This window comes from Fundulus heteroclitus, unplaced genomic scaffold (genome assembly GCF_011125445.2).
Source record: "Fundulus heteroclitus isolate FHET01 unplaced genomic scaffold, MU-UCD_Fhet_4.1 scaffold_78, whole genome shotgun sequence".
NCBI lineage: Eukaryota > Metazoa > Chordata > Actinopteri > Cyprinodontiformes > Fundulidae > Fundulus > Fundulus heteroclitus.
In genome coordinates this window covers 15,693-43,472 of record NW_023397230.1, presented here as the reverse complement: position 1 = coordinate 43,472, position 27,780 = coordinate 15,693, and the positions used below count along the sequence as shown (strand labels likewise).

Genomic DNA, 27,780 nt, shown 5'->3' with positions numbered 1-27,780 from the left:
TAGATATTGAAAAGAAGAGACCCAGAGCAGTCAGACAGCAGTTAACACAGCCCATAATTGCCATTGCTCGTCCAGATGAGCATGACAGTCAGAAGGCTAAGAAAAGAACCTGAAAAATAATTATCAATGGGCTAGATGACCAGCCTTTGTCAGTGGTGGTAGACGGCGGGTCATGCCCACTGCTCTTGGAGCCTCGCTACGCACTACAGGTCTGGGCCGTAAATATTTCACAGACGTAGCCCTGCCTGAGCTCCCTGCCAGGTGAGGTGGATAGAATTTGTGCTCTGGCATTCTCAAACAACCAGCACTGCTCACATATACAGAATAAACACAAAAAAATAATTAACTCAATGCTTCAACTTCCAGTTAAATTACTTAAGTCAACGAACTCTTCAAACTAAGCTGGTAACTTGAAACTATACTACCAAGTAAAATAAAAAAATAATAAGTAAAACTCAAACTACAGAAAAGATATTGTGAAAACTATTTAACCTTGACATGTATTCTCATTGAGATCCAAAATTTTATTTTCTAAAGAGTCCTGTTTGATAAGATCAATAAGAAATAAAATAAAATCAGCACGTGTGGGTCATCGATATCAGAATCGGCAGCATAAACATGATCGCAGCAACCATAATATTTGACTTTCTGATCACTGATCAGAGAAGATAAGAAAAAAAAAATACCAATTATCAATCTGTGGCTGATTTATTGGTGCATCTCTTATAAAATAAACAATTAGTACTACCACAAGTCACTGGCTTGTACAAATCCCTGCAAGGTCATTGTGGTGAAATAATTACAGAACTACTAAACTGAAACAAAAAAAACCCTGAGTTCTTTGTGGACATAAATCCTTTCCTATGATAATACTTAGCAGAAGCAGTGTCAAACATCCTGTGCAAAGTTGAATACTAAGTTAGATAAATGTCAATGGGAGAGTCAATTACAAAAGAATGAGAAAAAGGAGTCTAAACAGCTGGCTTTATATACAGATCTGCACAATGCAACAGGGTAAATAAAGATGCTTTTATGTTGTACACATCGCCTGTTTATCAAAGAAAGCCGTTTTGATTTACAATGCACATACGTTATCAACTCCTCTATTTTCATGACAGGTCAGTATTCAATCAACAAAAGTTATGAGGAACAATGAGAATAAACTTTAAAATCTTCAGCTTCGGTTACAATAAAAACTGAAACCTAGAAGTAGCACCTCTGATCATCCTCACATCCCATCTCAACACGGGACATCCTGAATGTATCAGTTCATGAGAGAAAAAACAAAATCTGAAGTCCTACACATTGGTCACGAGCTGAGTTTGTCAACAACATAGGCCTCCTTGCAAAGCAGCTCTCCTGATTTATGAGCAAAATAAATGGGGTCAGTGCAGGCACGGCAACAGGATCCATGCAGGAGGGAGAGGCGGGTGGTGAGGAGCGAAGATTCCTTTGTGGTGGTAATCAGCTCAATGGTGTCATGTTGGAGTGGGCAGTGTGTCCATGAGCTAAAGCTGAGTGCATTAAAGAGTCAGCCAAATCACAGACCGCAATTAGAAATTTAAAAAAAGCAACTATGGCCAGAGTATAAAGAACAACTTGGGCCAGTCAGGTGTATAACCATTAAAGAGAGAGATAGGGTAAAGAGTTCACAAACAACGCAAAAGTACTGCTCAGACAGAAATGAAAACTTCATTTTTATTATTTGTGTGCAGCGACATTTTCTTTAGTCCAATTGTTTCTGGAAACTTGAAGCATCATAAAAAAACCCAGCACTGAACTTGTTAGACAATATGCTCACTGAGGCTGGTTGTGGTACTGTTATATCCTGCTCTCAGCAACAGGTATGCTGCTACCTCCAATCAGTCTTTGGCTCATCATGAGGACCTTATTCATGTTAGGGTCTTGCTCCTGAGTAAAGGCGGGATGGAGCAGGAGATGGACAGATTTTGACCGTATTTGCAGTAATCTGCCATCCGGCAGCTTGTTGTGGGGAAGAAAGACTTGACCCAAAAATATTCTCGGTCTATGTTCCAACCCTTACTTGTGCTCAAGAGATCAAAATCAGAAAGAAAAATATCATAAAAGCAGCTGAACCGAGCGTCCTCTGTCAGGTGGCTGGACTCACCCTTAGAGATGGGGTGAGAAGCTCTGTCATCCGGTAGAAGCTTAAAGTGGAGCCTCTGCTCGTCCACACTGAAAGGATTCAACTGAAATTGTTCAAGCATCTAAACACAATACCTTCTTGATGCCTCCTTTTGGAGGTTTTCCAGGTGTATCCCACTGGGAGGAGACCCCAGAGCATCCCAACAACTTGCTGGAGGGACTGTAAATCCTTTTGGATTCAGTTGAAGTATTGGACTACACGTTATTCCTCCTGTGTGTCAGTTGCTATTGCCATCAGAGAAATGACTATATTTTGAGCAATCCCATTATCAAAAATGAATTACAAGCAACAATTTCTCATTTGCACAGCTTAATCTCAGGTCTGCACAACCAGGGATGGCCAAAGTGTGCATGTTTGGTGATACCAATCCATGTCAATGAGTTGACTGCCTCTTAACAATACAACACCCATCCATAAAAGGCAGGTACGGTATCTTTTAACTATATTGAAACTCTTTTATTGATTTACATTTTGTATCTTATTGGAATTTATCATAAATTATAACATAACTGCAAAATAAATTAATGATTGTCTCTTTTTTAAAAGTGTGCCATGGCGTGCAATGGTTTTTATCACCCTGAGTCAATACTTTGTAGAAACACCCTTTACTGCAATCACAGTCGCAAGTCTGTTGAAGTATCACCAATTTATGCACATGTGGAGACCGAAAAAACATCTTAAGCTGAGTCAGTGTGCATGGAGAATGCCTGTGAATCACTTTTTAATATTTTGTAAGATTTTCAATTGGTCTTAGGTCTGAATTTTGACAAAGTCAATCCAACATTTGAATATGCTTTAATCTTCTGCTATAGCTCTGCGTTTTAGGGTTGTTGTCCTGCTAGAAGCAGTATTGCGTAATAGGGCTCTGTAAATATTCCCATCCACTCTGACCAATATCTCTGCTGTTGCTGGAGAAAAGCATCCCGAGACTATGGTGCTGTCACCACCATGTTTCACAGTAGAAACGCCGCAATCAAGGGTGTTACTTGTCAGCACATGGTGTTCTGCATGTGGTTTAGTGTTGCTCTCATGTGACCAGAGCATCTTCTTCCAAGTGTTTGCTGTGTCCCTCGTATGGCTTGTGGTAAACTTAGGGCGGGACAATATAGGAAAAAAAGCACAGCGATAAAATAGAAATCATATTGATCGATATCGATAATTATCAACAAATTCAAAACATTTATTTTAAGTACAGCCCTGTTCATTTTATGTTGTTGCTTAGTGACCTATGTTTAGATACAGAACTTACAAACACTGAATTGAAACTCAACCCTTTATTAAACAAATGTTTTACCAAAAGTGCAAGTTTTTTTTTTTGTTTTTTTTTGCACTTTTTTTTTTAAAAAGTGCAAGTTTTTAAAAAAGAAAAAAAAAGTGTGCTCTCTGAACTCTTTTGAAGGGGGCGGAGCTTGGTGACGGAGTGTTCTTGGGTCTGCGTTTGTGATTGGTTGGGAGGTTGTAATGACTGTAATATTAACCTACATGGCTAGAATGCATAAGGAAAAAAAACTGTTATTCTATTTAACTTTTTATCGACCCTTTTTTCTATCATTGATATATGATCGATATATATTGTTGTTGAATTATCATCCAGCCCTAGGTGAACTGCAAAGAGGACACCTTTTGGCTTTAATTCTTATTGCCACTCTTCCATAAAAGCCAGAATTGTGGATTGCACCCCTAATTATCATCCATAAACATAAATCTGAAAGTCTGATTAGCTTTTATGTCGTAAAAAAGGTGGCAATGTGGAAATTGATATTCAGAACTAGTCTTAATGATTATTATCAGCACAGCAACAGTGAATAAAGAGACATGTTGTGTGATGGAAAAGGAACAAAAAAGCCAGAGTTTAGATAGAGACCTAAAACGCTCCAGAAAGCTGTCACTAGGGGCCTGAAGTCGCACGGCTCAGCACTCTTCTTCACCGTCTTCTGTCCGTTCTTGACATTTATCTCCTTTATTTGATTATCTGGGCTCCATGCCTGTCCGTGGGTACATGCTACCACAGAGGCAAAAGCGCACACACACCCCGATTCATTACAGTCCCAACTGCTTTCTTGGGTTTATGCCCTCTTTAAATTAAACCAGAGATAACCAAGCACCTCAGAACGCCACCCCCGCGTTAACGTGGCCGGGAAGGCTCAAACTAGTCATTGAGGAGGAAATTAAGAAACATTGTTTGTGAGTGTATTATCATGCATGTGTGAGTGGTCATAAGGTTGTTTTTAACGGGCTCATCTGTAGGGACTCTGCTTCCCATCATTAGTAATTCAATTTGCTCTTTATTAGAGGCTCTTATCAGAGGTGCAGACGGCTACGCGCAGCTTCCCTCGCTCCATCTTCCTCTCCACTCACCCCTGCTCCACCTTTCCTGCGTCTGAGTCTTAACACCCGTCTTTAATTAGAGATGCACGTGTTCCTGCCGCGTGCCAGTCAGGTTGTTTGTATGACGTTAAAAAAAAAGAAATCAGGGAGAAAACATGAAGCGTAGAAGAGGAAAGTAGAAGCTGTCGATCAGCCCGGTTCTCCAACTCGGCCTGGATTCTTTCAGACTGAGAGCCATGAGGGGGAATAAAGCCTAATGTTAATAGTGATGGCTTTTCTAATGTCTTCTGACTTCACTGAGAATGGGAGATTACACCAAGATGGGCATGAGGCGTGTAGGGTGCGCACAGAACGACCGGAGGGTTGGAGGGGCCAGTGGAGGGAGACACGGAGGGAGGAAGGGGGGGGGGGGCTGTAAAAACAATGATTGCTTTCCATCAGGTTAGGCCTATATTCTACAGTTCGTTAAAACAATCCAATTTGCAAAAGGATAATTATGCATTAGCTCCTTTTTATCTGCTGAAGGGAGAGTGGTGCCAGGGCTTGATAGCGGCGGCGCTGCTCGCATCCACCTCTGCAAATTACCCGCTATCGGCACTTGTTCGCCATCACGGCTGAATTGGGCAATCAATTAACACCCCCTACTCCCCCACCCCCTGCTCCTCTTATTCTCTGTCTGTAAGCCTCTTCTGTGGCAGCAGGCCCTGAGCCTTTACATGCAGCACAGTTGGGCGATTTGCCGCCCTCTATTGGAAAAGGCATAGACTGGTTTTCAATACATACTATAATTTCCCTAAAAATAGGATCACATTGACAAAAAAAGAAGGCAAAAAAATACAGAAAAAACAACAACAATTGGCATGTAGGGAAAATTAAATAAAAAAGGAAAAATAAATACATTTTGATTTACATGAATTACTGTAAGATATCCCAATCTTTGTTTTACTTTGCAGGTCACACATCACCAATAGTTTGTAGATGGCAATCAGCTCAGCCAGTCTTTGGATCAAACATTCAACTGTTACTGGTATAATTTTACCAAAGTGCATTCCTTAAAATGAAAAATAATAGCAATGCATCCCTGTAACGTAACTACAGCCACCCATTCTCACCAGTCACTACACTGCAGGTTCATCCCATTTATCAGATTAACAGCTTCTTGTCTTTGCAACCCCGTCCTGCTTTATCTCTGTAAAACAATCTGAAGGAGCCCATGATTCCTAAAATCTAGACTGAGAAAAAAAGCAACTGAAAGAGTTTAGATTAAAGACGCTAATGTGTTTTCTTCTTTGGCCCCTGAACCATCATACGAACTGCCCTAAACTAAAGGTAAATAAAGTACCTTTCAGGCTCAATTAACACAGCAGGCTAGAACAAAGTGAAGCTGAGACGATTCATCGTTCCTCATATTCAATGGTGATCTCAGCTACTCCAGTCTCATTTGTCAGAGGACACCAAGATGCCAAAGGCGAGTCTAGACCATCTGTAAACTCAGGGAGAAATGTAGGTGGGGGGTTCATAATGCAACGTCCCGCCCACAGCAATGTCCAAATCATTACAAACGGGATCAGACCGGATATTGACATCGCTTTTACAAATAAAGGCTGGAGTAATTTACTTTAATCTCTTCATTGTGGTTTTAACATCGAACGTGGTGCTAAATTAGAGCTGCGAAAAACATCAAATCACTACTGTAACAATTTTAACATGCAACAATATTGCGATTGCAGCGGATTGCTTGGGTTAGTGGCGTCCTGGGCCTGATACCAGGGTCCAGGACTAAGTACTCATACTCGCACTTGTAAAAGCAACCCGATACTCTGAACCGATACCAATCTTGTGCTTGATTTTCCTCCTACGCCGCGACTCAAAGGCTAGACGCAACTCCATACCAGGTGGTGGTGCTGATGCACCAAGAGGTTGTTTCCTGACCCTCAAAAAAAAAAGGAAATAAAATAGCTAGGAGGAGGGGGTGAAATGTCCCATGGTATGGAGATATTTCAAGGTAAACATGGAGGATACTAAAAAAAAAAAAACGGCCAAGCTGTGAAGAAGGGCAAAAAAGGTGCCTTTTAACACAAAAATTAGCTAAAGCATTTTAAGACTACACATGACACAGAACTCAAAGAGTTTGCTGCAGCACCACCAAGACTGCAACAAGTACTCCAGAAACATACCTGAAGCTTTTACTGAATTCATTTTCAGTGGTAAATGATATTGTTAAGTTATGTGTGATCTATAAGTCCCAATTTATTAAGTACTCAGTATTGGTACTTGGAATCGGCAAGTATCTAAACTGAAGTACTTGTCTGAAAAAAATTTTTTTATTGGGACAACCCTAGCTTGGATGCAATATTTGGTAGGCCGTAACAATTTTAATGACGATGTTAAACTATAATAAAAAAATTGGACATTTTACTCCCACACCTGATACAGATCTTAGAGGCCAAAGTTCAAAGACAAGGGGACAGACATCGTGACAATACATGACAATGATAAACCAATAATGTCATCTTGATATTGAATACCTAAAATTAGAAAGCGCTGATACTAGTTCTCTCTTTTCAGTGTTCATTAAATAGAATACAGTTTTAATACATCTGAAGCAGTGCTTTAAATGATCCCTATCAAGTTGTCTGTCAAGTCAGTAAAAGTGTGACCATTAATCATTTTAGACTTTGAAAGAGAAAGGACCAAAAGTTGTCCTTTTTAAAAAAAAAAAAAGGAACAAGTCTTTTAGCTTATCTCTACCTTGGGAACTTCAGGTGGGAGTCCAGCTTTAGTGCCAGTCGTCGTGTACTGCTATCGTTTCTTCCAATACTTCCAAATTTTTGTCACTTTCATTACCAATGTTTGGATTGCAGAGGTAGAAAATGGAACAATAGTCTAACATTTACCTGGATTCCTGGCTGTACTTAAAGGATCATAGATTACACAGTAAGTGGAAATAAGGGAGGAGCAGGTATGAAGAGGAACACTAAAGTGACACACAGCTACAGCAGAGAATCACCAAGCAAACATTCTGAAATAAATTAAGGGTACAGCCTCTCACTATGTTCAAGCCACGAAAATTAAAACAGAAATCAGTCAAACGCCAACACAGACCCTGCTATGTGACTGAAAAATGACTAAACCTCTTACAAAAGACTGTAGCATCATCTTGTCAGCTAGAAGAAGACAAATGAGCCACAGGATGCGAGTGTGCAGGACTGAACCATCAGTAAAAGCAGCGAGTCTGTGGGAATTATTGATTGATTCAAAGCATTTCTGGGATTTTTTTTTTTTGCAGCCACATCTTGAGCAAACCTGCTGCTGTCAGAATTATTAGTTAAAAAAAAAAAAAAAAAAAAAACAACACTAATAGTCACCGGTTAGCCGCAGAAAAGCGAAGCATGAACTAATACATTGTCAGATGGAAATCTTCTCTTATTTATTAATGCTCTGAGAACAACAGGCCATGTCTTAAAACCTTTGCTGAACAATAAGTGGGAAAAAATAATCACTTTTAATAAGCATATTGAAAAAAGACATAAATAAAGGTAGAATTGTGGTTAGACATTAGCCAGTAGTGCTGAAGCCACTTAACCCCATGCATTCCTTCTCTCTACCAGCATCTGACCAATAAATTCCTACTGGGTCAACTAGACTACAAACATAAACATTGATGACTCCTAAACTAAACTTTTGTCAATGCCTGTTAGCTACTTAGCAGGAACTGCTCGATAATAAGTACAAATGATTTCATCCGTTAAACGCTGATGTGTTTCTTACTTGTTCTCGACGAGGTCGGGGAGAGCCGCCTTAGCTTGTGTCTGCCGAAACAGACCAGCTCCCTGGAAGGCGTCCTACGAACTCCCGCAGGACTCCTGGCGAAGGAGTGCAGGCGACTACGTGGCGAAGGCTTTCCTGAAGCCGGGCTGCTCGCCTTCTCTGACCCGCCGACGCTGAGGGCACAGCGTGGACATAGAACGGGGAACAAGAGGTCCAAGGTGAAGAACAGAGCGAAGCAAAGAGAAAACAGCTGCTGGAAATAAACAGCACAGCACAAAGAAATGATTACAGGTGCATCTCAACAGTACAGAATGAGTGACGCGTTTCACTTGTTTCATTTTGAGAATTATGGCATCCAGCTGATGGAAAAAAAATCTAATTTCAGCTTCTTGGTAAATGTGTATATGAGCTTAGATGTTCAGGAAGCCCGTGTTGCTTTGATGGCTGCCTTCAGCTTGCCTGCATAGTCGGCTCTGGTGTCTCTCCTCTGGAGTTGCTGGCTGATCAGGCACAGTGGTACAATGGATAATTAGCCACTATGGCTACTTTTGGAAGTTTGGACAGGTGCCAAGTTCTGATGGAAACAAAATAACTTTTTTTTATTAAAAAAAAAAAAATGAATATTGGGTTTTCAGCAGCTGAAAGCCAGACCATCAACACAAATTTAAATCTATTCTTAAAATACACCACTTGAAGTATTGCAAGCATGAACTCATAAAAGATATAGTCTCCTTTTTTGAATTCCTATACTGAGATGCACCGTTAAAGCCCTTTGCTGCCACCTACTGGTAAAAGGCTGCAAAAGGCAGGCCAGGTTATGCAAAGTTTTAGTTTTTAGTTTTATTGAAAGGATCCCCATTAGCTACAGCTATGCTGCAGCTATTCTTCCTGGGGTCCTGAAAAATATATACATTAAAAACAAAACAAAGAATACAACAAATAATTGAAAGAAAAAGAAAATACACAAACACATATACAAATACATATGCAAAGTGGGGGAATCGGCGTGTAATTGTACCTGCTGGCGGACCGCCTGATGATTTTCATTCTGCTGCGGAGCTTGAACCCGCCAGGGGAGGGAGGGCGAGGATGGCCCCGTTGAGTTAAACTCGGAGAAGCGTGTCCCGTTTTCAGCCCTCTGGTGTTCTTTTCTGCCGTCCAGTGGAAGGCGGAGCGACGGCGAGCCACCGCCGCTGTCCCCGTCCCCGACCCAGCTGCAACCTGCCCTCCGGCCTTCCAACGGTAACGGCTCACGAGTGCTGAGCTGGTCGGGGAAGCTGCGGTCCCCTTCTTCTGTCTTCCAGAGGGAGTAGAGGCTGGTTTGAGTTTCTTGGCAACATCGCCTCTCTCTAGGCTTCTCTGAGGGACAGTTAGGGCTTTGGGGGACGTTGGTTTGCGCTGGTTCTTGGTTTGGGCCCCAGAGGAGGAAACCCACCTGTACTTTGAAGTCTTGGGGGCTACGGTGACAGGGCTGAGCTTTCGAGGAACCTTCCTGTGGGGCGTTTTCTTACTTAATACACCTGATGACGGACTCCCGACAGTCGGCGGAGCTTTGAGGACAGGCGTGTGAGAATGCGTGACTCTGTTTGGTACGGAAGCAGAGCTGGCTGCTTTGGGCTCCGGGTCCGCAGTCTGGCTCTTCACCCAGGTGAATTTGGACTTTTTTAAACATGCCGCATTAACCTGGAAACCCGGGGCGGAGTGTTTTGACTCTTTGGAAGGAGAACGTAGCGGCGGTTTGGTGAGATCACTGGACAGAGCTGGTAAGGTTGATGAATTATGCGTCTTGCAGCTTTCTGAGCCGGTTTGACTGTTGGGGGGAGGCTTGTTTTGCACTAGAACACTGTTCTTAGAACTCATTAAAGCGTCGGTGTTAACAGACGAGGGAACCTTGCATGAAGCTCCAGTTTTCTTTCCTGGCAGAATGACAGACCTGGTTTCAGCCTTTTGCTGACCCCCCTGAGTCTCTGCCGCATCTCGCTGGACATCGATGCTACGTGAACTCGAACCTCGCTTAGCAGAGAGTGCGTTCAATCGCTCTGTCGCTGCGGCACTCGTTTCCATTTTCCTGGCTGAAATTTCTTCTTTCTTTAGAGTAAGATTCCCTGACAAAGTAGCAGTTTTGCTGAGATCGGTTTCAAGCCCCTTTCTGTCGATTGTGGAGGAGATGCTGCCACTTCCGTACTGGGAGGCGGGTGGACAAAGGGAAGTGGAGGGAACAGTGGAGGGACGTCGTACAGTGGACTGGGGGTGGTCATTTCTCAGAGAGTACGTCTTCCTCCAACTTCCACGCCCTCTGGAGCTGTGAGGATGGACAAAAGCTGCGCTGAGACTTCCGCCTTTGGCTGCTGTAGGAACTTCAGGTTGCCTCTGCGCCGCCGCGGTGATCGGTTCATCTCCGTGGACGCTCTTATGCCTATCGATCAGATCTGAGGATTTAAAAAGAGCTTTTGTTTATTTCTAAACTTTCTGAGGTCTGACTGGCAGAAACAGCGTTTTTCCCCCCACATTTGGATGTCAAAGAAACAAACACGTCTAAACAAGGTACCAAAACAGGTCCATCGTTGGACTGGAGAGCATTCTAAATTCCAAGTTGGGTTTGGAAATCCTACATGCTAACAGTTAGCTTAACCTTACCCAGTGGTAGTACTAGCTAGGGTGAATACGTGCTGGGTAACTTTGATATTTGCTAAGGAACCATGGTTTTGCACACTTATATACAGCCATAGTGAAAATAAAGCATGGCCCCTTTCTATTCCAGGGTTTAACATAACAGGGCATAATGAAAGTGAGCTGGTCTTGAAGAAAAGATCTCACCTGAAACATAAGAGAACATGTTTGCTGTTGGGTTTGTGATTTGTGTTCTCTGGATGACCCAGCGTGGGTCGGGTCTAAGAAGAGTTCGAAGAGGAAGATGATTACACCCCTACCCTGTGCCTGATAGCACATATCAGGTTGTAGACCAGCATGATGGGCTCATCTGTCAAATCATCTTCCCCTTATCAGTTCTAAACAAGCCATATTTGCTTCGGGTCATTTTTTGTATTGTTTTGTCATGAAGTTTCACTTTTAACGTCCATTGCTAACTGAGACCAGTTGACTGTGAGGGAGTTAGCTGGGGTACCCGAGTCCTTGCAATGTTGTCAGCTATCTGAAATGCTTTTCACTTTGGAATTAACAAGTTTATTTCAATTCAGTTAAAAATATTGTGCTGTTCCTAAAGTGAAATTGGACATTGAATGGTGTCTCATTAGCCAAGTCTTTTCAAAGAGTCACTGGAGATGGTAATGGCTGTGCCAGGAAGGATTTCATGGAAGACACACACGTCTGATCCAGGGCAACAACCCTTCATCACTTCTGCTCCTTTACAGGGGGTAAAACTGATGATCATCATTTATTCAGCTTTAATGACTCTTAAATCCTATTCAAGCAGCACGGGGTAACTTTCTCAAAACAGTTGTGATTTTTTTGTTTTGTTTTGTTTTTTTTTCAATTTTGTTTTGTTACAGAATCGATGTTATGAAGTCTGCTACTGTTAAGGCGGTTACGTTCAACTCTCAAACCGAACGGATCATTTGTTATTATTGCGGCTGTTTGTTTTTAAAATAAAAACATTTCTGATGTAAACGCCACACTTTACAGGAAGACAGAATGAGTCTTCTTAATGGCACCAGCAGAACTCCTCAAAGTGAGAGGACATGTGTCAACAGTTTAGCCCGAACGGGCTTCTATTTGTACACTTTGGTGACAACGCTCCTAAACTTCAAACTAAGCGAGCTAACGGTTAACGTTTGTGTCTAAATGGTGTGAAGGAAAGCTTGTCTAACATTACACACGGCAGGTCCATTAAAGTAAAGAAGAACAGAAACTCTCCCCTCGGCTGGTGTCACAGAAAACAGACGATATTGAGGGGGAAAAACAAGAAGCAAACCTTGTAGAAGTTCAATCTGCCTCTTAAGCGCCTCTCGCTCCTCCATGTTTACGTCCGAGTAAACCAGACGTCAGTCACTTCCGGGTGACGTAAAACGTGCTGGTTCGTCGTGGGGGTTGTTTGTCCCTCTCCGTTGACTTGTAGGTTTCATGTTTAGGCAGGAAACGGGAGTGGAGGACAGAATTTTATTTTTTCCCCCTTAAATAACCTGTTATTCAGAGATAGGTAGAGTAGCCAAAAATTGTACTCAAGTAAGAGTAGCACTACTTCAACATATTTTTATTCAACTTAAAAATAAACAGTAGTCAGCTAAAAAATTACTCAAGTAAGAGTAAAAAAAAGAGTATTCAGTAAGAAGGCTACTCTACTGAGTAAAAAATCATAAGATCTGATGATTTAATAGTTGAAAATTATTCAACCGGACAGACAAAAATATAAGGTTCATGTCCAAATCCTTGTATTTGAAAGAGAAAAGGTACACTGAAGACACTAAAGACTAAAGAAACTGTTTTTTTTTTTATATTTTTTTAACGTTAAACTTGAAAGCAATACTTATAGCAGTTGTGTGTTTTTTAATTATGTAATTGTAATAGTTGTGGTGTGGACCCCAGGATGAATAGTATCTACTTATGTAAAGACTAATGGGGATCCTTGAATAAACAAATGTATATAAAGTATGTTAGAACAGTGCAATGTACTTCCAATGACAGCATCTACTGTTTACTGTATGTTCATTCGACCTCAATGAGCTCAGCAGATAGAAGATAACATTGAAATGACAAAACTTGTGCACAAACAAGAAGTCTCACTTTAACATAAACTCTTGATTTTTGTCTCTCTGGTGCATTTTTGGTTAAAACAAGTCAGTTCTCTATTCATGAAGTTACTCTCAGTAGGTAGAGTAGCCAGAAATTTTACTTAAGTAAAATTTGTGATACTTGAGTAAGAATATGACTTAAGTAAAAGTAGAAAGTACAGTGCAGTAAAATGCTCCTATAAATATATTTTGTTCAAAATGTTACTCAAGTAAATTATAACTAAGTAAATGTAACTAGTTACTATCCACCTCTGCTGTTAATTTCCGAAAAGCAGCAACTTTTACAGAAATATATGCTTACAGTTTGTCTTTAGATGTCTGTTTAGTTCTAGCCATTTGTAGCAGATATATTACGTTTGTGAATTCCTATACGGCGGAAAAATAAATGATGCATCTTTAGGACAAAATTTATTCAGTTGTACACAACAACAAAAACAACAACAAACATGAGCTGAGAGAGGCAAAGCAGTTGTTTTGGATTCACATTCCAGTAGTGTAATATTACTCGTCAAAACTATAAAATAGATTCATGCACCGTGCAGTTGTTTCAAGATTAACCATTGGTGGAAACTATGAAAGTTCTGTTCTCACCGGATGTGCAGTCACAGAGTAAAATAAAATAGATTCAAAGGATACATATACCTAACAGATATTTCATTTAACAGGTAAAGTACATTCTAATAAGTGCTAAGTACTGCCCCTATTCTGACACACAAACACACCAGTACAAAACTGATTCTGCACATAAACAAGTGGAAAATATGATAACATTGCAAGATATAAAATCAACACGAAGATGCTGATTCTCCCAAAGTCCAAAAAAGAAGTCTGAAGGACTCTAAAGAGGCGCAAACAAAACAAAAGGCACTAAAAGTACCCTGTTCAGCGCTGCCTCCTATCGCCTTTGCCTGCAAGACAAATCTGAGGGCAACACTCCCAGAAGTGGCGATAAGCGTCGCTGTCTGTCAGCAGATTTAAAAACAACAGCGTCTCTCTGAACATATTTCGTTTTTCTAGCAGCAAACAACACCGGAACGACCGGCCCCCGGTACCCTGGGAGCCGTATAGAACATTTACGTGACGTGTCCGCGCAGTGTCACGTCCGCGGGAGCTCCACAGAGCTCCGCGAAAGCTGCGCTGCCGTGAAAATAAAGCGAAATGAAAGGGGAAGTGAAAGTTTAGGCAGCTGCTGGGACGTTTTGGCGAACAGGGCGACGAAGCGACAGAAATTAAACCCAGAAGTTGGAAAAGGTAAAGCTAAATAAAGCGTGTCTTTTTTTCTCTCCCCTCCACCTGAATAAGCGCTCTGTAGATGTGTGACGTTAAGATTATTTATTTTGACGTCAGCTTTGGGATACAGTTTATAAATGTATAGCTTGCTAGCAGTTAGCTTGAGTGTTTCCAAACAAATCGACAACATAAAGTGACATGCTTTTTTTTTCTGTTTCTGTGCAGAATCCCGCAGCATATTTCCAAACATGGGCAGCACGGATTTATCCACGTACGTGTTCTTCATCATAACAAAGAAACCCGAGGCGCCGCAACACATCAAACTTGGAAGTATATGCTACATGCGCAAACAGAAGTATGAGGATGACCTCTCCAAGTCTTATGCTCCCACGACGTTCAGCGTCACGTTCCTGCCCTCCCACGCCAGTTTGGATTATAACATTGACTTGACCTGCATGGAGAATCTGTCTCCGCAGGAGGCTGACCTCCTGCTCGCCTGCCAGCCTGAAAGTGACAGGCTGAAGTGGCTCAGAGACAGAGACGCGCTCCACACTGCCCTGGCGCTCACCGTGGGCACGGACGTAATGGTGGAGAAAGACGGAGACAGGTTGAGAGGCACCATTCGCTATATTGGGCCACTGGTAGACCCAGGCTACTCCAATCCCATAACTGGAAGATACTTTGGAATTGAACTTCAGGTATAACTGGGTGCCAATGGCTGTTTCGCTGGAAAATCGGCATTTGTGTTTTGCAAATGTCCTCACTGGGCTTCCGTAAAGAGAATAGCACGCAATGCTGAAGGAGAATGTACTGTCAAAATACTGTGAGGAGGAAACTTGTCCTACTGTAAGACGAGACACTTTAATCTAACTTAAAAAAAAGAGTAAATTAAAGCTACACAAGTGAAGCAAAGCCTGTTCCTGGCAGCAAACATTTGGTTCTGTTTTCATAATTTACAATTGTAGGGCTGTCATTTTACAAGCATGTTTCACAGCTTGGATTCAGTTGCACTTGTCTGGGAGTTGACCTGAATTCAAAGTTTTCCAAATAATTACAATAATAATTACTGTATTACAAAAGAGCAGTTTAAAAAAAAGGATATTTTAAACAGAAATGTCAGGTGTCTCATATGCTGGTGAAGATTCTCAGTCATCCAGGTCATGGTCATTCAAAAAAAAAGTAAAAAACAAAGCAACTGGACTTGTTTTTCGTAGTTGAAGACGTTTCGCTTCCTCTCCAGGAAGCTTTCTCAATTCAAAAAACTGATTTTTTTTTTTAATTGAGTCAGGTGTCTCCAAAGTATGGCAATTTTCTCACAGAATAACTGGGTAGAGTACCAAGAAATCTATGAGTAGCGCTACGTCAGCATGTTTTTACTTCAGGCAAAAGTGACTAGTAGCACACAAGTATTTGGTAAAAAACTAACTCAAGTACTGAGTGATTGTTAAATCATAACATCGGATTTAAATTGTGAAATGTTGTCATCTGACAGACAAAAATAGCAGGTTATGAGCAAATTCTTGTATTTTAAAGACAAAAAATATAAATAAATAACATGATTACAAAATAAGAAATTCAAGCAGAATTTTTTTTTTTAAACATTACTGTATAGTCGTTTGCCTTCTGAAAGGCACAGAAGGCGCAGCAGATTAAAAAAAAATAGCTTCAGAACAATGAAGCTTGTGTCCAAACAGCAAGTCTCACTTTAACACAAACTGGGTTTGGTGCATTTTTTTTGGTTAAAATGTAGTTGTTCTGCTTTCAGTAAACTTACTTGTAGAGGGTAGAGTAGCCAGAAATTTTACCTAAGCAGGTTAGTAACACATCAGTTAAAGTAAGGATAACTTGTTATGACCCACGTCTGCATTTATGGAACATTATATGAACCAAATAATGGGCCAGATTTTCTAAAGTCTGACTGCCTAGTTTAATGAGAATATGTGTGGAAGCATTGGATCACACATTTCTATTCAATTGTGGCCTGGTATATGCAACATATTTGTTTTTTTTTAAATTAGCTGCAGTTTTCTTCTTTGTCCAACAGGACACCAAAAATGTCCCATAAATTAGGCAGTTGAAATTCTCTGTGTGTTTCAAGGCATGGTAGAGTCTTTAAATGTACAGTAGGACGCTGTTATTTATAAAGCATTTAGGTTCCAGATACACCTAAAGCTAATTGTTGCACTAGTTATAGTCATGCTACTAATATGATGTTCTATTCTTTTTTTGTTTTTTTTCCAGGGCGCAGACAGAAAAAAGGGAAACACAGATGGATATGGCACTGGATATAGAAAACGGTTCTCATGTGAGCGAAACTGTGGCCATTTTTGCCCCATTTAACAAAGTGAAGCCCCTTGTTTCCACCTCTCTGTCCCCCTCCATGTCTTCGCTCCTTGCTCAAAAACAAGCACGAGACATATCACCAGGAGACAGCGTCACCTTTTTCATTGATGAAAAATGTCGTCATGGGATGGTATTGGACATCCTGGAAGAGGCAGGACAACCGGTTTTGCAAATCTCCACAGTAAGTAAAATCCAGGTATTTAATTGTGCGTACGGGGCTGCACAATGGCACAGTTGGAAGGCCCTGGCCCGGGGTCTTACTGGATGGTATCTGCATGTTTTCCCTGTGCATTTGTGGGTTCTCTCTGGGTACTCTGGCTTCCTACCACAGTCCAAAAACACCGGCCTCTTTAAATTAGTCTTAGGTGGGAGTTTGTGTGTGCAGGCTTTTTTGTTATGCGTGTCTCTGTGTGCACAGTGATGGACGGGCGACCGGTTCAGGGTGTGATTTTGATATAGAAGTTTAAGCAGTAATGTGGCACTCTTGTGCAGACACCTCTGAATATATGACCTAGTATCATAAAAAAGAGAACTTTTTTTCTTTTTAAAGAAAGGATAGCATAGGTTCCTTCATGTATTTGTTTCTCAATATAATTTAAATTATCTTGCACAGAGCTTTAGTACCAAGTGGGATGTTTTACGATATGTGTTCCAATTTGTCACCTTATCAGTAAGCTTATCACGGTGATGTGGCCCATGCCAGGCTTGAGCGTGATATAATATCTTGTCCCAAACAACTTTTTTTTTTTTCTAGTAATAAAACTCACATTTTATTTTCTTCAACTTTGTCAGATTAGATCCTGAAAGCAGAAAAATACATATTTTTGTTGACAATGCACCAAAGCTTTGAACACAAATGAGCCACTAAATGGGTTTTGTGACTCATTAATCGTATCATATATGTAATTCAGACATGAATAAGCACAGAAATGTGATTCATTGTCGCCCTTTTATTTATTTAATTATTTACTTATTTTGTTAATGGATTTATTGTGTGAAATACAGAAGACATCTAAACAAATCCTTCTGAAGCTCCACAAGGCCAGGTCTAACGACACCAGTGGTTACATCTATAAATTATGATGTGATTGACTCTCCTACCAACCAACCAGTGTATCTGTTTTACATTTCGAACCGGAGATTATCACACACACACAGTTCACACACTTAACAAAAACCTTTATTGGGTTATTATTCCATCTAGAATACCGACTTCATTAGCCGGTGGAGGCGGAAGGCCATTTTGTTTTTGTAGTCCCGACCACATTTACTCTGCAAAACAGACGGGAGCACCGTGTGTGAGTTGTGGATGCATGTCGGTTCCTCTTCTTTGCTGTGTTTATAGTGAATGTGCTTATTGTTCCGCTTTACTGTGGCTTTAAATTGTCCACTGGGGCAGAATCTCTATAGGCAGAAACCACGCTATGTTGGTGGTGCCAGGACGTCTCCAATCTGTGAAAAAAACATGGATTTTCATAACAGACTGCCACTTAAAATATGGGCCAAGCCCTGCGAACGGCTGTGTGAGCGAACGGAGACTGAGAAGAGAGAAAAGGGGAAGCAGAGGAGGTAACAACAGGTGGAGAAAGAAAAAAATAGTGAAAAACAGCAAAAGCACACGACATGTGGAAACTTACGTGACCGGATATCTGGCACTTCTGATCCAGATGGTTAGATTGACCCTCTGGTAACATGCAGATTTTCAAGTGGCGAATTGTAATACATTATTAAATATATTTGGCCGTGTCATTTCAACCTCCATTAATTAACAATTAGTAACTATACTGCATAGAACAATGCTAAGATTATGTACATTTTACAGCATAACATTTTACAGCGTATTTGCTGACCCAGCCCGCCCCCCCCCCCCAAAAAAAGACGACATTAAAATCGATGCGTCTGTTGGAACAGCGTCACAGAAGACTAAAACCTTCTAAAAACCAATTGAAAATGAGGTTTAAACGATATGTAATGAATTAGTACTCAGAGGAAAGTGGCGGATGCCCCCATAGACAGGTACATGTGCACTGGGTGAGTGCGTTGGCCTCTGTGCACCACTGATTAAACCCCCATATGTATATACATAGGTGCGCGCACACCATGTGTGCACTGGGTGATTCACTGCTTCATATTTCAGCATTTCTAACATGTATTAGTATATAAATATTTTTGAGAATACTGGTTTCTGATCATTTTATATAGGAGTTGTATATAATTTATTTCAACTATCTATTTTATAGCATTTACTTTGAATTAATACATGATGTACTACAATATTGAAATTGCTACTGTCTGTTTGATATGAACTTTAAAGGGAGTAGCTGCAAAGCTTGTTTTTCTGGCTGGATCCCTTTTAGGTGTTATGTGTTTGCTGGGCTATATGTTCTGCAGGGAGAGATGTAGGATCAGAGTGTGTTTGGGCCTTTTTCCTGTCTTTGTTTGTGTTGGTGTTAATTGTCAGCGTGAATACTTGTGCTGTTGTATTGTGTTTTGCTTAGGCGGTGAGTAGCATGGATTTGGGGGTTAGAGCCTTAAAAGCAAGGTTTCTTTTCCGTGTCCTTTTCAAATCATGTATCTTTGTATTTAAAATGTGAATACAGATTCTTTTATGTGCAGGTTTGAATAAACAAACAAAAAAAATCTTCCTGAGAAATCTCTCCCATACAATGAAGGAAATTTCTTCACTTGCAAACCTCAGCTAAATCTACCACCTTCATCGACACAGATTGGAGCTGTTCACAGTGCATAAATATAATGTTTTCTTTATGTTTTTAGGACACAGATGACAAAGGAAATAGAGGCGGAGAAGTCAAGATTCCACTCAGCATGGTCGTTAAAGGAGAAATTCCTTCAGGTTTGAGCAGAATGTTGCAGATATAGTTTTTTTTGTCGATTTTTGTCAAATCTGATGCGCAGACGTTTTCTGCACACTGTAGGGCCTGAAGGAATGGACATCGATACTCCGCCAGTGGAAGCACACACTGATCTGAGCATGAGTCTAAACTCGGTGGTGGAGGTGACTTTAGGCAAAGGGAACTCGTATGGGATTATCCGCTGGATCGGTAATCTACCCGACCGTACAGATGTCATGGTTGGACTTGAGTTGGTAAATACATGTTTTTATGTGTCAATGTTTAGATTTACCAAGAAAAAAGGCTCTGTGATTATACTTTAACTTATTTATGTATTCAAGGGAATATATTTTAAACCCGTACAATCTGAAATATTAGGTAATATTTGCATAAATAAGACAAATATGCTTCAGAAGTTACTCACACTACTTTTTTTAACCTTTTATAGAACTTATTGAGGTTTTGGGTTTTCTTGGACTGTTAAAGAGACGGCAGTTAAAATTGTTTTTTTCCCCCACGCTATTTAACCCTGAAATTATCCCATGACTTGGAATCTGTCTGCAGGAAGAAGACGTGGGAGTGAGTGACGGTACCTTTAAAGGAATCCGTTATTTCACCTGTCCTCCAAAGAGAGATTTGTTCGTGAAACTGAAGTCCTGCCGTCCTGATTCGCGCTTTCAGAGCCCTTCAGCCAAAGCAAAGATACTAGAACTGGATAACAAAGGTTAGTTCAGAATTACAGCTTCTACAGAAGTTTCTATCCACTTCTCAGAAGGAAGGTAATTTTGGACCTTTTTAATGACTTTTATATCGTGGTCTGTGTGAATACTCGATTCTGATTGGCTGCATCTGTTAAAAAGTGTTATAGGACACCTAAAAAAAAAAAAAGTCCCCAGTCAAATAGCCTGATCGTTCTAAATTATTGCGCTCACTCAAACGTTAGCTGGTAAGGGCAAGACAGTTGACGCTGGTTACCCTGGCAACCGGCAGGACAAGCTTCATTAAATAATACCTCAGCCGCTTCATGTGAAAACGTACGATTTTAACAGCGGCTGTAGGGCGTGTTGAGGATCTGAGTGAAGATGAGAGCCGGTTGGTCAGCACAGGCTCTCAGGCAGGAGGGAGACACACCATCAGGTTCGGGACTTTCGCTCTCCTTCTGACACTGAAACAGCCTCTTTACATCATCCTCCTTTAGCGCTCCTCACGGTTAGCCTATCACTGTAGCTTTTTTTTTTATACCTGATCTCTTCGATCATTTTGTTTCTCACTTGCTTATCTAGTCCCTGCTTCTGTAATCTATTGCCTTGGTCAGACAGCTTCTTCAGCTTTCTCATATTTTCACTTAATAATGTATTATTTTTTAGTCTGGGTAACACTTATTCGACAGACATCTGAAATCTGTTTCTTCTACTCACTTTCTCATTTAAAGTCTCAAAATCTCTTTTCTTTCAAGAAGAATATGTCTCCCTGAGTAAAGTGACGATTTTTCTAGCGTGCTATGTTAGTGCAGCTGAAAGCATGATGAAGCAAAAGAGAGTGCCTCTTGGTGTAAGATTACACAAGTAACCTGTACAGGACAGGGAAGAAATGTCTAGTAGGCAGGCATTCTTTGGCAGGAGGCCCATCGATCAAGTGGAAATGTGGCTGACTGCTGTGCAGCCACATTGCACGGCTTCATGCATACAATACTGTGCAAAGCGATTTAGGGCCTGTGTGAGAAAGTAGCAACGCTTTTCAAAATTTACAAAATGCAAAGTGAGCATAAAAAATAAAAAAAATATCAAAATCACATCAGTATTTGGTGTTAACTACCCTTTGCCTTCTGCGGAGGCCATGCCATCACTTCCAGGACTTCTGGTAAGACCTGTGACATGAAACTGTCCTAAACCTCACCTTGGTCCTGATGTTGGCTGTTCCTCATATAGTTTTAATCTTTCTACACAGCGGTTTCTGTCAGTTTATGACTGTGTCAACCTACATGTGACATGGATGAGCATTACAACCAAGAGTCTTTACTGTCATTATGTCACCATAAAGAAACTTTTGGTTGTGACACTTACACATAATACACAGACACAAAACAAGACTTTTGACAAGACAAGACATTTTGTTAAAACAGTTGAATTCACCGACAACACTTCCTGAGAAGCTAATGTGCAAATAGTCCTTAACATCTGATAAAGTTTTGTGCGATAAGTTGACAGCGCGGTCATGTGACGCGACACAAGAAAGTTGAGCAATGTTCAAGTGTTTTCGCTGTCGCTTGGAACTACAGACATTTATCTAGATCAGCCGTGAGGGCCGCCCTTAAAATGATGATGTTCTCCAGCCTGTTTCCTTGTCAGTAACATAGGATGAACCTAATTGTATTTTTCTTTTGTAGACTAGACATAATGGCAAGATTTCGGTCAATTCCATCAATATCTTCTGACTTCTCATCCTTGTCGGTCACGGACTGCTTTGAAAATATCAAAAGCCCTCCAGTTTCATTACCAATAAGATTTCTTTAGAAACGAGTGTTCCAGCAGCGCTATTCGAAATGCTGCTGTTGCGTCCCGTGTGTTGGGCCTTCACCCCGATGGCGGTTAAAGCCTTTAGTCGCTGCCGTTTGTCGCTCCCCGTGTGTCGAGCCCGTAACAGAGACACCGGTGTCCACCGTTAGGGGTTTCTTTTTTGAACAAGGCTTTATTGAGCACTTCTAGAAACAATGACATCCACCATTACTTCCCGTAACCAGAGCGCTGCTGTGTGACGTCTACTTTCTCCCTCCGTTATCTGCGCATGCGGGTCGCTTTGGCTATGATGGCAGTCACTGTAGTAGTATGAACGACCGCTCAAGAAACTAAAAAATAAATAATTTGCTTTCTGAAAAGAATCGGAAATTGAGGTTCCAGACCTGCAATGTGAACGTCGCCTTAGACTTGTGCCAGACACTTGCCTTGTATTTGGTGGATATAATCTCAGTTTGTCATGTTTATCTTTGTAAACAGAGGAAAATGGCGATTTCAGCGCAGGGAACCAGGAGCCTGTTCCTCCAATCAGTACAGAGCAGGTCAACCAGCTTTTGATTGGACGGATGAAAGGGATCCAAGGTCACTGCAACTCCTGCTACATGGACGCTGCCCTCTTTGGGTCAGGATCAACCATTTCAAAAAAATAATTGAGACAATAACTGAGTCAAGATTCTTCAATGGAAGCAAATCAATAAGTATTTTAAAAGTGGAAAATAAGATTTTGAATATTTTTTGTTGCACAGATTGTTTTCCTGCTCCTCTGTGTTGGACTCTATGTTGTATAAATCAACAACTCCTCAGGATGCTCCAGTCCAGAGTATATTGCTCCATGATATTGTCAACCCACTCCGCAGGTGTGTGTCTGCTTTTGCACCTTTTATTTGTGTTGCTGTGGGAATGCTGCCTTCAGTGATGAGTGTGCCGTTTGCAGTAAGGGTTTTGTTCCTGGGCGACACGTCATGAAGTTTCGGGAGCAGCTGCAGAATCACGGCTATAGCCACTCCTTCACCACCGACGAGAAGGGTCAGTCTGATTCTAAAGTACCTAAAAGAAAATCCAACTTTGTTCTGGGAATTAAACCTAAACTGGTGATGTGAATTATGTGTTTCAGACCCAGAGGAGTTCCTCATCATTGTGATGCACCACATTCTTGCCCTGGATCCTCTACTAAAGCTGTACTCATCCTCCTTATTTTACCACTGAGTCGTTTAAACCGTGCTAGGCTTTGGGTTGGACCAATTTTTCTGCTTTTGTCTATTCAGATCAGCTGCTGGTAAAGTGCAGGAGAGCTACTGCTATCAGATATTCCTGGACCAGAACCACAGCCTGGTTCTGCCCACAGTCCAGCAGCTACTGGAACATTCCTTTCACAGTGCAGGACTCAAACTGGCAGAGGTGGGCTCCCTGTTTACTTTTGCAATCGGATGTGACAAATGGGAGTTAAACGATGCTTCTCAAACAGTCTGGTCAGAGTTAAATCAATCCGTGAATCAGTCAGCCATTTAATATCAATCCCTCTTCATTTGCAAAGCTCTGGTTTTCAGAAACAAGGAAAATGAAGTGTTTATAGATAAATTATTTAAAATTTGTAAAACTTTAAAAACATTTTAAGTTTAAATGTATGCTTGTTTTCCATTGTGAGAAATCTTAATCTGTCTGCAACTGAAAAAACATGGTGTGCTTGTGTATGTATGTGTGTGTGTGTGTGTGTGTGTGTATGTATATATATATATATATATATATATATATATATATATATATATATATATATATATATATATATATATATATATATATATATATATATATATATATATCTATATATATATATATATATATATATATAATTAATAAATAAATAAAATTTAAAAAAATGGCCGCATACATAAATCGTAATGCTCAACTAAAAGCTTTCCAGAAGATGCCGGACTTTAGTTTGATTTTTTTAAACTTTGAATCCTCCCAGCTCAACCCCAGATATCCAGGGAGGCTCGTTGTGGGCCATAGCAGCTTTTAGATACTTCTTTACAGGTTTTTTGTGGAAAAGAAAGCAGCTTCCATCAACCTGGTGTGTCTGGAAGACACGTATGCTAAGAGACATTCCAATACTTCAAATGTATGTGATAGTAAAATATAATACTTACCAGGCTGGATGTTTTTTTCTCTTCTATTAATGAGGTTGGCTTTAACGACTGTCGATAAATTCTGAAATCTTCTCTTTTTAATTTGAATCATTTCCGACCTGCTCCTTTCCTACCACTAGGTGCCTCAGTGACACATCTTTCTCTGCAAATCCTCTGCTTATTTATCTGTCTTTAAACCTTTAGGTGCCTTCCTGCCTCATCCTTCAGATGCCTCGCTTTGGGAAGAAATTCAAGATGTTTGACAAAATTATTCCCTCCCTGGAGCTGGACATCACCGACCTCCTCTCTGAGGGTACAGTTAAAGCACTCTCATCTGAGCAGACGTGATGAAACACATTGTACAAAACTCATGGTCTGAGTGCGTTTCAGGTCCTCAGCAATGCATTATGTGCGGACACGTGGCAGTGGAAGAGTGTCCAGACTGTTTTAAAGATTCAATTTTCAGCCCGACGGGATTTAAAGTCTTCTGCAAGAATTGTTCAGCTCAGGTTGGTGGCTTTTACTTAAACATCTCTGTTCAAGTTTATCTATAAAACACTTTAAAAACATACCCCATTGTCCAAAAGGCCCTCAGTGAAGCATTGAAATAAAAAAGGTTGTATAAGTAAAAGACTTAGTTAAGTCAGCAAGGAAAAAAATTGAAACAAAAACAAAAAACCTTTGGACAAAAACGTCTTGTCTGCGACTGAAGCCAGTGACTGAAGATCTTTTAAATTGAGAAAACAGCAAGAGCTAAAGCCTTTCTAATATGCATCAGTAGTGGGTTACACCACTTACACAGCATAACTGCAAAATGCCTCTCCGCCCCTCCCTTGAGAAAACTAAATACAGATACTATTTGATCCTCAGACGGTGACCAACTCAACCATTAAATGCCTCAAACAAAAACAGTTTAAAAATCATAACACAAAGATTTGTTCCAAAAAAAAAGACCTGTGGAGTTTTGTAGATTCTAAACTTACAGTTGACCTTCACAAGCGAATACTTAGTCCAAGAGCTCTTCCTTTATCTTTAACTAACGCTAAATACTTCTTAGAGATATGTCATTTATTTTTTTACTTTTTTTTTAACAGCTCATAAATATTTAGACCCATTTGACTCGCATGAGCTGCACTCCTTTAAAGCACAACACAGTAGAAGTAAAATCCTTGGCTGTGACTCTGCTGTCTTTGTGACATCTTAGAATGTAGCTGGGAAGGCAGCAGCCTGAGGATGGATTTGGAAATGAAAGTATACAAGTGCAGAAGGCAAGGCAAATTTATGTGTATAGCACATTTCAGTACAGAGACAATGCAAAGTGATTTACATGATTAAAACATAAAAAAATAAAACTGAGTAAAAGCAAGTATGAATAACATGTAGAAACATTAAAACAGTTGGACTAAAAAAGTTGAACTAATGATGTTTCAGTAAAACTAGAACAGTCAAAGGCAATCCTGAACAAATGTGTTTTTAATCTTGATTTAAAGGAACTCAGGCTTTCCGCACTTTTACAGTTTTCTGGGAGTTTGTTCCAGATAAGTGGAGCATAGGAACTAAATGCTGCTTCTCCGTGTTTGGTTCTGGTTCTAGGTATGCGGAGCAGGCTGGAGCCAGAAGACCTTAGTGGTCTGGAGGGTTGATACACTGATAACAAGTCTGTGATGTATTTAGGTACTAAGCCATTCAGGGATTTATAGACTAACAGAAGTATTTTAAAGTCTATTCTCTGAGATACAGGGAGCCAGTGGAAGGACTTTAGAACTGGGGTGATGTGCTCTACTTTCTTAATCAGTGACTAATAGCTAAAGATCATGAAATCGCTTAAGAGTGTTGTTGATGTGAAGTGATAAGAATTGTAGACCTGGTTCAAACTTTTTGACAATCCTGTTATTTATGTTGCACAAGCACCACTCTAATATTTGCAGCTACATTTATCTGTATTTAAAAAAGGTTGCAACAAGACCGCAGGTAAAGCTGCTATTAATACTCTGTGATCCTGATAATTTTTAGTAGCATACTGAAAGTGGTTCACGCAATAAGACGGTGATCCTAAACAGCAGCAAACCAAAGAATGAATGATAGAGAAAAGAATCACTGTGTTGTAATGACCCAGTCAAAGTCCAGCCCGCACAAGAACCTTTTGGTTTAGCTTCCAATGAACTAACATAATAACGAGCTATAATGCGTTGTACTGTTGTCAGTCTGAGTTTTATTATTGTCCTTTATCGTTAAAAGTCTGTATTTCTCCACAGGTGCACTCTCACCCTCAGCGCCGCTCCCATCAGCCTGCAACCCTGGAAATCCCTAAAGGCTACCTTGGCCGTGGCATCCCTCACTCACTGACCAGGGACCGGCTGGAGCTGTTCGCCGTGCTTTGCATCGAGACAAGCCACTACGTTTCCTTCGTCAAACACGGACCCAGCAATACGGACTGGATCTTCTTCGACAGCATGGCCGACAGAGAAGGTGGGCATGTAGTTTTGATGTAACGTTTCCCCAAACGGACAGGAAGCTTATTGAGTTTGTGCTCTGTTTTAAGGAGAAAGAGATGGCTTTAACATTCCTGAGGTGCAAGCCTGTCCTGAGGTTGGCATGTACCTGGAAATGTCTCCCGCCGAGCTGGCCAATCAGGTGCCGCGGGACATGAAAGGAGTGGCCAAGCGTCTCTTCTGCGACGCCTACATGTATCTGTACCAGAGCACGAGCATGTGTCTCTATCGCTGAGAGGACACATCAACATTTCTGGGAATCCAGCTGTTTCTTATTTCCTTTTGCTGTACTGCTTAATTTTTCTAATTACTGTGTGTAAATTTTACACAAACGGTGACTTTTTTTGTATATTTGCAAACCTAAAATAACTCCTGTAAGTATTTTCTGTCCTAATACAGGGAAAAATGTTTTCAGGCTTGAATAATTCACAGTGATATTGTTTTATGTTTCTTATATGATTGAAGCACAAACTGACATGACTTCCTGATGTTATTTTGAACTGAAGGTGAACAAAAGCAGTATGTAATGACCAAGTCACTTGTTGATCTGGAATATTTGAATGTAATATTCATCCTATGATCACATTCTGTTATAATCAGAAGCGTGATTAAAAATTTGCCTCAGACTAAATTCTATGAAAGCCAGAAAGGCAATTAAAAATTTCTCAGAAAAGCTGTAATACAGCGTATAGTGCATTAAATCTTTATTTTTCTCTAAAGGGTAATTTATGAAAAACATTATCTTCTTCAAGTGCTTTGGGAAGAAAGATAATTTTGTTTTTGTTCTGATCTCCTGAATAATGTTTTATTGAGGAGTAATGATGTGGGTGTGGATGTACGTACATATGTGTATGTATGTATGTGTGTGTATGTATATATACACACATATACATACACATTACAATGACCATGGTTAAATAAATAAATATTTCTGAAAGGATTGCCTCTATTCATAGAGCAAAAGATGTGTTCCTACATGCCACATCAATTTGATACAGACGTGTAGCAGCCCCACCAGGTGAGGGAGACCCTGAACCTACTATAAAGCTAATAAATCAATCTAACCTATAGAGGAGGCTATATTAAAGGGCTTGTTTCTACAATCTTGTTTAGGTCATGATTCATGACTAAGGGTTGACATGCTGATGAACCGGTAAATCTAGGACTTTCCCTTCCAGCTCATCTTCTACTTTTATCACAACAAATCAGA

The 27,780-nt window shown here is 40.5% G+C and overlaps 2 protein-coding genes across 3 annotated transcripts in view; one reads left to right on the top strand and one right to left on the bottom strand.

Annotated features, from left to right (window-relative positions):
- zc3h3 (zinc finger CCCH-type containing 3) overlaps positions 1 to 12,324 on the bottom strand; it is an 88,972-nt gene extending 76,648 nt beyond the window's left edge. The window contains exons 1-3 of one of the 2 annotated variants that reach the window (XM_012853713.3): positions 12,198 to 12,324; positions 9,285 to 10,695; positions 8,267 to 8,439 (exon numbers count right to left, since the gene is read on the bottom strand). In XM_012853713.3, the coding sequence (XP_012709167.2) occupies positions 8,267 to 8,439; positions 9,285 to 10,695; positions 12,198 to 12,243 (1,630 nt within the window). In that variant the 5' untranslated portion in view covers positions 12,244 to 12,324. Of the gene's footprint in view, positions 1 to 8,266; positions 8,440 to 9,284; positions 10,696 to 12,197 lie in introns of those variants that run through there. The other variant, XM_021311222.2, reaches the window with a different exon arrangement.
- A 1,629-nt stretch (positions 12,325 to 13,953) lies between these two features.
- Positions 13,954 to 27,408, top strand: cyldl (cylindromatosis (turban tumor syndrome), like). Its single transcript, XM_012853715.3, is given in 16 exon segments — positions 13,954 to 14,265; positions 14,470 to 14,942; positions 16,486 to 16,566; positions 16,568 to 16,768; positions 19,363 to 19,441; positions 19,524 to 19,693; positions 20,004 to 20,163; positions 22,433 to 22,574; positions 22,699 to 22,809; positions 22,887 to 22,978; positions 23,067 to 23,130; positions 23,218 to 23,350; positions 24,283 to 24,391; positions 24,469 to 24,587; positions 26,334 to 26,547; positions 26,621 to 27,408. Coding segments are annotated over 15 exon segments (2,310 nt in total). The 5' UTR covers positions 13,954 to 14,265; positions 14,470 to 14,492; the 3' UTR covers positions 26,806 to 27,408.
- Positions 27,409 to 27,780: the final 372 nt, after the last annotated feature.